General features: G+C 34.5%; 1 protein-coding gene across 3 annotated transcripts in view; it reads right to left on the bottom strand.

Annotated features, from left to right (window-relative positions):
* Positions 1-10,178, bottom strand: part of SLIT2 (slit guidance ligand 2) — a 325,399-nt gene that overhangs the window by 120,487 nt on the left and 194,734 nt on the right. For all 3 annotated transcript variants that reach the window (XM_015594878.1, XM_015594877.1, XM_015594879.1), the window contains exon 6: positions 657-728. In XM_015594878.1, coding sequence (XP_015450364.1) covers positions 657-728 — 72 coding nt within the window. The remainder of the gene's footprint in view (positions 1-656; positions 729-10,178) is intronic.

The following is a 10,178-nucleotide window of genomic DNA, read 5'->3' on the forward strand; positions in this document are numbered from 1 at the left end:
AGAGGATGCCAATTATAATTCTAATCTCTGGGTTGCTTTACTAAGTCAGTTGTAAGGACTTTAAAATGGACTTATGTTCTGAACTGTCTGCAAATAGCAGCCCTTGGAAAGCTCTTGTAAATAATAACTGCACGAATGGGCAACTCATTAAAATTAGAAAGTAGATTTTGAAATAACCTTACAAAGATGACATTATCTGGTTAAAAGTGACATCTTAAAATGAGAAAATGTCTCCATTGCACAGCAACTACAAAATACACCGACATATCAGCTACTAAGAGGTTTATGTTTTGTTGTCATTTTTCCTATACGACTGATGCTGTCTTAATATTTAGCAATTCTAGGAATTCTCACAAATCCTGTGAATGAGAATATTTTATTATAAGGAGAAACACTTCAAGGACAATATATATGTGAACATGTGAGTGCCCTTCTTAAATAGAAAATTTTACCTAAACATACGGATATGATATGCAAGGTTTTACACACACACACACACACACTTGGACTCCTCTTTTTTTCACTCTGACGATTTAAGCTATCTCTTTAGAAGACCATTTGACACTAGGTTTTAAGCTAGCGGATAAGCTTGCACATTAGCACTCCCCAGACACAAAGCTCCCTTTAAAAGAGTGAGAGAAATAAGCGGTACTTACAGCACTTCCAGGTCCCGGAGAGCCCTAAATGCCCCATCTTCAATACAGCTGATCTGGTTGTAATCCAGTTGCCTGTTAAATAGATTAGAAGAATATATGTAAAAGGCCGAAGACCAGCAGGGTTAGGGGAGAGGAAGTGTCCTGAAGGGTCTAGGAAGCCCTGGCTGCACTAACTGAAATGCTCTCACGAACACACTCATCTGCTCAAGAATGTCACGAGCCATTCTGGCCTCAATGCCGCCACTGAAATCTCTTTTTGTTCTGAACTGTCTGTGCAAATAGCAGCCCTTGGAAAGCTCCTGTAAATAATAACTGCACCTTATATTAAATGCCATAGGAATGCAATTTCATTACATCAAGAAAAGCTATCCATTAAGAGCTTTCAGCGTCATCTTGCTGAAACAATTTCATTAAGGTAAAGGACTGTAAATCACTTAATGTCACATGCACCCCCTCAGTGACCTAACAGAATCCATTTATCAGAGAAGCCCAGCTGCATGTTAATTTCACTATCCTTGGCAAGAAAGAGCGAGACTACTTTTAGATTTTCTCCTTTTAAAAGCAGTTTTCCTTCGAGAACTCCAAGTCGAGAAAGAGAAATGATGTCCCACATATCTTCCTGCCATTCCCCACCAGGAAGCTAGCAGTTTTTCTACATCAAGTTTTACTATTCTCATAATTTGCATTGTTTATCATTATATGTGAATTCTCCGAACTGTAAATACGGCATACTTTTCGGCTAAGGAACTTCTCGAATTATACTACTCAGAAAATAAATTTTTAAAGTATTAACAAATTTTTAAAAATTTGCTTTTCTCCAAGATGCTAGTTTCAGTCCCAAATACTACAAAATATATACTGCAGCAACGTCGTTGAAACACTATCTAAATCTACAGTAAAAAGTTTAAAATCTGTAACAGCTTTCCAAATAACACAAAATTCCAACAAATAAATCTCGTCTGTAGTTTAAGTACTCATTTGTTCAAATTCAAAGATGAAAATAAAGCTGCTTCAAACTTGGTTAAGTCTACTTTTTCCTGCTGCTTGTTTTTGGAATTAAAATTTTTTTTATTCATGCTAAGGAATTGACTTCGTTAAAATGAAGAGCTAAGTACTAAATCCTATCTGTCCTATCTGATTGTTATTTTTGTTTGTTTCATTTTGTTTTTACAAATAAGCAGTTGTTTAAATCGATTAGTTTGACACAGTGATATTATTATTCTGGTAAAGAAAAAGTATTTAAATGTTTCACTTGAAATACACATGGAATGTTTGATGAAATAGTCAGATGAGTTGTCAGCTCTACATGCAATATACAGGGGTTAGGCTATGATCCCAATGAATCTCGCCTTTGTTTCAAGTGTGGAATTCACCAAAAGGGCTAATTCAACATCTGAGGTCTGTTACTTTAAAAAAGAAAAAAAAAAAAAAAAAAAAGACTGTTTAAACATTCCCATAGAATAGCTCTTTCTCTCATAAGACTACTGAATAAAGGTGCAATGATTTAATCCAGAGGGACCTCTTCCTTACTTTAGAAATTATGTACATAGAGAATGTCTCATGAAATATACATCTCATTTTTAAGAAGGTCTCTAGGGAACACAATCATACACGGGACTACCTTGATGTCATGCAAATGATACAATCTAGGACATGTAATACAAAAAAAGGCAAACCCTGGAGAAGATACAATTTTATTACTTTTATAAACTAAAGCTTTCTCCCAAATAGTAGCTACCATCCATGCTACTATAATTAGCCTAAAGCATTTCTACTTATTGGGAAGTAATGCAGAAGTATAATTTTATTTTCTAAGAAGACTTTTAAAGCCTCCTGATATAATGCGGCTGCTGCAGTTCCAAGAAAACACATTCTTGAGCACCTTTGATTTTTACAGATTAAATTCATTTAACAATTAAGTTAATAACCTTTTTTTTATTTTAAAGTGCTAAATATATATCTACACTACTATTCTCTAACCCCTTGAACAATTGATCAAAGCCATTTAAATTAGTACAATGGCATGAAGTGTTACACTTGACACACTACAAAAGAGAAATTGTTCCCAGACAAATTGGCAAAATCTTTTAATGCTATCAAATTTGCCTAATGCAGTCTCCAGGTTAATCTGTAAAAGGGTGAGCTGTATGTTTGCCCATATCTTAATATCCTTAGCTGTCAATGTATAAATCAGTGCTGACACAGCTTCTTTTAAATCATGCGTACTATACACAAAGGGGAGGCCCCAGCATGCCAGAAAGCACTCAAGCAAATCTTGTCCTACAAAGACTGAAAGGCAGATTACCTTCCGGCTACCACCAGAAGTTGAGACGCTGCTAGAAACTTCAGTAATTTCGCCCCTCTTTAACACTGCTCCTGGTCACACGCGTCTGATTCTTAGCAGCAGAAATCTAATCCCTTATTGGTGCTAAAACAGTAAGAATATTTGGCTCTTCCAGGACAAAGTTTTCTTTAAAAGTTCTCTGAACATCATCACATCTCAGTCCATGTATCTTCTGCGAAATGCTATTTTTTGAAAAAGTTACCCCGATGAACAATCAAAATCAAAATGAATCATTTTTCCATCAATTGGTGGATTTTGCTCTATTCAAAGGAACACTTACGGAAAGTGTTGTGCCCGCAATACTACTCATGAGAAAATTTCTCTGCATAAACCTCCATTTGTCTGCTCATGGTTCAAGACAAACAGTGTCAAAACTATGCAGAAGCATACTTTATTTCGGGGTTTCTGGACTCCTTTTCTGCATGTCGTTTCTCTAGTCCAGCTCACCTCCTTCTCAACCACTTCTCAAACCCTGGGCTCTTCTGCTTTCTGCATGCAGGATAGAATCTATTCTCAGCCACGCATTTAGTGACAGGTGGATCTCACGTAGATGTGACTTTGAATTGTGCCATGAAATTATTCTGCATTAAAGAATTAGGAAGAAGAAAGCTTTTTTTGTTTTTTGTTGTTGTTTTTTACTTCTCCAAAAAGTAATGTGATAACTATTCAGCCAGACATAGGTTACATTTGTTGATCCTTGGATGATATGGGCACTAGGAGCTTAGGTACAGCTGTAGAATCCTTTTCTGGTACAGGGGACACTTCTGTGGGGGTGGGGAGTGGGAAGAAAGCTAGTGCTTTTCTTATTTTCTGGAGAGAAAGAATGGTATAGGTAGTATCACCAGTGGTTTCTTTTAGACCTTCAGCTGACATATCCTAGCACAGACTTGGGTGCTGTCTCCTCCTCATTCTCCCCCTGCGGCCCTTCTGTTAAATTCCAGATCCACTCTCCATCTGATCCTTCGCTGTCCTAGTTTGCAAGTGTGTTTTGAAGCAACTGCTTATCTTTAATTTCACGAAAATGACGATATTAAGAAGAATAACCTTCCAGATCTCTCTCAGATTTCTATGATGCTATTTTCAATGATAAGTACTTCTCTCCTGATGCTCTAAAATAACTCTAGATTTTCTGTTTTAATATTTCCTAGTACTGGTAAATTTAGTCTTAGACAATGCAGTGTGCTTTCTTAAGAGATGTTACTCTTTGTGCCTCACACACATAAATTTTCTAAAGCTAATCTGGTTTTCTTTAACACTAAAAATAATTTAGACTAGTTTCAGATTTTGATCAATTCTAGGTATGAGAGACAATATTTATTGTTGCTAAAATGATTTTAAAATAAGTATATTAAATAACAAAAGGTAAAAAAAAACATTTGCTTACTTGGCATCATGAAATATAATTAGAGACACTGCATTCTGTTACTTCTAAGTTTTTTTAAGGATTTCCTTTTTTAATTTTTCAAAATTTGGATACCATACTATGTTTGAGTTAAACATATAAAACTGAATTAACTTCGGTTGGTTTTGTCCTTACACAGAAAATTCATATGTCACTGTAGCATCCAAGTAATAAAATCATAATACTAATTAATTTTTTGGTAAGAATTAGGATACCATAAACTACATTTAACCCTGAAATGATAGTAAACATCAAAAATCTTTAATAATTTCTATGCCAAGAAGGTACCCGCAATGTCTCAACAAAATCAGTATGACTATGTTCCAGTTTTCCAGTTTTTTTCTTTAGGTACTAGAAACAGAAGTTTAGTTCATGCTCATATTACAATGTAAGATGGCAAACTCCAAAAATTTAGTTGACTTAAAATGCACGAAATTGATTAGGATCCATATAAGGGAATAACAATATTTAGCTGTTTGGAAAGCAACCTGATAAAACATATAAATCAAATAGGAGAAAATGTAAATGTTAAGATAAACGAGATCTGTTCTCTTTCTTCCCTTGCGTGTGTAAAATGCAAGTCACTATTAGTGTCTAAACATACAAATGTGATACAAATAATAATTGTTTAAGAAGTACTCAAGATTCAAGTTATAATGAATAGAAGTATAAGAATAATATAAATTGACCCACATAAATAAAACACTTTGGATAGAAGTTTCAGCAACTATATCATTTACGTCAGCATAAAAGCACATCAGTGTTTCAGTGAAGAAAACCACCAATATAGGGTTCCATTCTGAGGAATGCAAAGTAATTTATATTACTTGAGAATTTAACTCCTTTGCAGTCTTTCGAGGAATTTTTGTTTTTCTCGTAAGTATAAAGATTTTCTGTTTTTTTTTTATTGGAATAATCTATGGTATAAAGTTATATCCACTTGCTAATTTATTGGGAAGAAGCAAAAGGTAGCTTTAAGAGAGACAGTAATAGAAAATGGAGGAAGTTAACTAAGTTGACTTTCATGTTCCGGTATCTCTAAATAAACTAATGAAAGGTGATAGAAACTGAAACTGACAGTAATTGCTAACAGTTACGATGAGCGGACATTTGGCTCTGTTCAAAACATCCACGGAGACATGCGGTCTAAGACAACTCATCTACCTAACTCCATGAGCCATTACTAGCCAGGCTACCAAGGCAAGGACGGTTATTATTGCAACACAGGCACAACAAAATTATTGGACCAATAAAACATGATAGTATTTTTAATGTATTAATCCTATAAACCAAAAGTAGAAAAAACATTATGAGCTTTTTGAACCCAAGAACATTTTCTAAGCATGGACATTTTGAACAAGGATCATATGTCCAACAAAGGTGTTTACTGAATGCATAGCAACTGGCAGAGTCTGTATATACACCATATCATTATTCTTCACAATAACTTGAATAAAAGGTAAGTGTTATCATCTTGATTTTATAAATGAGAAATTTATATTCAAAGTTGGTAGTAAGTAGTTGGTAAATTCTTGGTTCAAATTTAAATCTATGCAGATCTGAAGCCCCAACTCAATACAAAATAGGCTAGGGAAATAGATTCAGGGGCTATGGATTCTGAAAATGGGGGTTTCTGTTAAATTTCTGATTGACAAGATTCAAGAAAGAAGCCAGCAGATGAAGAGTGCTAAAAAAAAAAATAAAATCAGAGAAGGAAGAGATTACCCTAGGCTGAAGTAGTCATGTGTGAGGGTGAGAAAAAACCTAATCTTTAAAAAACAGGCAGAATCTAGAAAGACAGAAAATAAAAACGGGTATTCCCTATAACGGAAAGTGGTTCAAAGAATAGTTGTAAGCAGAGGCTCTACAATGTCCACAGTAACTGTTTGCAAGAGACAGGCCATCTGGACTTGAGCAAAGAGCTTGTGGCAGATTCAGTGGGAGAAGTGGCCAGAAACCTGGGTGAAGGCAAGAATGTTAAAAATAGTCAGGACTAGTTAAGACTAGAGACCAGACGTTATGCCATTTAACAAAAGCCACTGCTCTCTCAGGGAAAAGTTTATATCCTCGTTGACCCTATAGAAATATGACACCATTCTGCTATAGCCCTGAGGCTTTGCCATAGTACCTATAACAAAGTGGGTGTTGTTTGTTTGTTTGTTTGTTTTGAATAAACTGAATGATTTTGAACCAGGTAGTTATCCAATAAACAACAAGGCTTTGTGAAAACAAATCTGTCTACAATGTTCAAATTATCTAATGAGAATATACATTGGAGATCAAAATCCAATTAGCGGGCAATTGTAATAGTACAGAGGTAGCAAAGCAGGGCTGTTCAGTGCTGGGGAAGCAAATAAACTAAAGATCTGTCCTATCTCAAGGACGACATGGCAGCCACAGCCCAATCACGCCAATTCCTATTTTGTATATATGGGAATCGATTTCTCAATTACTTAATCAGATGTTCTTGTGTTTTGTTTTATTTTATTTTGGAAAGTGTCAATGGAGATATATTATATGGATTCACTTTTACATGAAAAAATGCCACCACTGAAGAAAAACTGCTTAGGTAACAGAGACACAAAGCAAAATGCAAAGTTGGAGAGTTTATTGGCAGCAAGCTTGACCACAGTAGGTAATTATCACAATTCAGTGTGCTTTTAGAGTGAGTGCAAACTAGGCAAATTACAGGACCACGGACAGATCCCAGGTGCTGAGAGTGGCATCTGCCTGATGTATTTTACATTCAAGCAGCCAGAGAACCGCTGGTTATCCTTTATGTCCATAGACAGCCTTCTGGGTGCTAAGGGGAGCTCTGGCCCTCATAATATAAAACTCAACTTAATTTACCATCTATCTAAATGAAGAGTCACTTCTACAGGTTTGTTCAGAAGATTCTGTGTCCCATTGAAGACCTGAGACATTTAAGCCAACGCTAAGGGTAGCAGGCCTCTTGAACAGAGGAACCAATCTTCCCTTCAAAGTCTCTTCAGCCTCAACTTACTGAAAACACTCTAGGAAAGAGCTGGGGGCACAAAAAGTCACAATTTAAATTTGATATCAAAGGATTTTACTTTTATGATAAGTATGTAATAAGTATGCAAGGATGACAAGAAACGTTATAATAAACATGAAAACTAGCTGATTACAATAGATATTTTGAAATTATTAAATTATATGACAAAGCTTAAGTAAGTCTTACATTTATATGGAAATTATATAATAATAACATAGATTAACTCTTCTTCCTGTTTGCCAAATCTTCTTATTGCTAATAATTGCAACCCAAATTGGGTGATTTGCTTCCTAAAAAGTCATAGTTATACATATTTGTTATCCTAATGATACCATTATATACCCAAAGAGAACCAAGCTAGATCATTTTGTGACTTAAACCCTTGTCTATGAATTAATGTATGGTGTCAAAAAAAGGAAAAATTTAAATACTTTTCCCAATCTTTTTTTTTTTTTTACCAAGAGGCAGTTTTCCTGGAAAAGAATGATAAAGCTCATAACAGATGTAGGGTTATTAGATTTCAGATAATGCAAGCAAATGAAATGAAATGTATTTATTTATGAACAGTAAAAAGTAAAGTTTGGTACATGGAGTACATTTTGAGGATGTACTGAAAAATGAAATTAGAAAAAAAAGCAGGTATGATTTATATTACATGGTATATTTAAAATAATACTTATTGAAATTTAATTATTTGAAGTATCTATTTTGAACTAACAAAGGAAACTAATGGTAAAGTGTATTAGAGTTTGCTTTTGTGATTTGAATAACAAGTAGCAATCTACTTAATTTTTAAGTACGTTTTGTTCATTTAGATCCTGGGATAACTATGAGGAATGTTTTCTCATAAATACGAGAGACTTCTGGGGGATTTTTATACTCATAAAGTACATGCTTAGAATAAGCTTGCAAGTCTCAGCAATAAAGCAAACTTTAATTTGAATATTCTCCTAAATTATTCAATTAAATGAAAATACCTCATAGATCCTTGTTAAAAAAAAACAGTGGAACAATGTAATAAGTGTTTGTTGAAGATTTGATCAGAAGGCAGTGAAGACATTACTGTATCAGTGCTAAATACATTGAATATATATATACAAAGTTTATAAAGAAAAGCAGTATAGACATTGATTATCATTTTGGTGAGGCATCAGTGAGTAATGATATGGTATCAGTATTTTAATTCATACTTGATTGGGGAGTTTAAAAACACAGATGAAATCCTATGGAAAAGTGCTGCCAGTGACAATTATAAACACTATAATTTAACTGATATTTTAATATGATCTTGTTATTCTAAGATCTCACCATCTAAAAATGGAAGGAATAAGAAAGTGGTTTCAATTGCAGTTGGAGAAAATTAGGTAACAAAATAAAATATAAAGGGCTTTAATATGGTTAAGAAATTAATAAAGAAAGGCAAAAAAGTTCTGGGAAATCCTCCCTGGAGATGTTTAAGAGCAAGATAAATGCCCATCTGTCTAGTATAGTTTTAGCATGGCTTGCCTAGAGGAAGAAGGGTAAGATCTGCTAATTTGCAAAATTTCCACAGCATCAATTTCATATTGTCAGGATGCTGCCTTGAGCATATTTAGCCAATCCACAAGATTAAAGTGCTTCCTGTGAAGAAAATCTTCTGATAACTGGAATTTGCTCTGAATAAGGCCTGAACATGATAAATCCAATAAGCCTATAGACGGTGCATCAGACTGGGCTTTTAGTGCTCTATAAAATATTGTTTTGATGCAACTAAAGCACATACTCCTTCTGCCCAGCCTTCTTTTTTCAATTTTCGTCTCTGAATGACTCGGAACAGTAGCCATCATGGCACCATGCAGGATTGTCAAAACTAAATTCATGCAGCACTGGAATGATAAATAGAATCAAGCACAGTACCTCTCCTTCCTATACTGAATGTTACTAATCGTAATAATGCTAATATTTGTGGGCTTTTATTGAGTCATTACCTGATGACTTATGGTTACCGGTTCATAACAATATGAATTAAAATTCACCATTAGATCGAATATATTTTACCAGATATCTTTTCAACTTTTAATGAGAAAACTAAACTCACCCAAAGCCCCATGAAAGCGGACAATTTTTCTGAACAATGTGGTTTGAACTGTTTTTTAATTACAGAAAAATGCCTTTTCCCTGAAAAATTTTATAAGATTGTAGCTATAATCCTAATAAATTAAATAAGCCCTCAGATGAATTGTGGCTTTACTATTTTGCTCTAATGGTCTTTCCCACTGTTCCCTGGAAGGCAGTAAAAACAGCAGGAGTAAATTCTAAGTTTGTAGAGCCTCTTTAATAAATTCAACTTCCTCAACCCTCTCCTACAACTATTCCCCATCACACAACACAAACCAACCTCCTCCAAGATTTCTTTATACTTCCTTTCAGGAACTCTTTCCTGCAGCAATTATTCCCTGATAATTACGAGCCATCCTTTCATCGTTTTCTTTATTTAGCACCTATAACACTTAATATCTTGTCTGTAAATCAGGGCCTTGTGTATATATTAATTTAGAAATTTCTGATAAATTTTCTTTGTCCATTTTGCAGCTCCATGTCTAAATGACCCATCATAGGTACCGGTCTCCCTTATCCATCTCCAATATTGCAAATGACCTTATATCCTACTTTCCTGTCTTCTTACTCTGCCTTTTTCAGGACTTTTTCTAGCACTTGATTAGTGACGACATGCAGAATGAAATAATATGTTCTATTTCATAGCATTTTACTGTTTTAAAC

Source organism: Pteropus alecto, unplaced genomic scaffold (genome assembly GCF_000325575.1).
Source record: "Pteropus alecto unplaced genomic scaffold, ASM32557v1 scaffold5, whole genome shotgun sequence".
Lineage (NCBI taxonomy): Eukaryota > Metazoa > Chordata > Mammalia > Chiroptera > Pteropodidae > Pteropus > Pteropus alecto.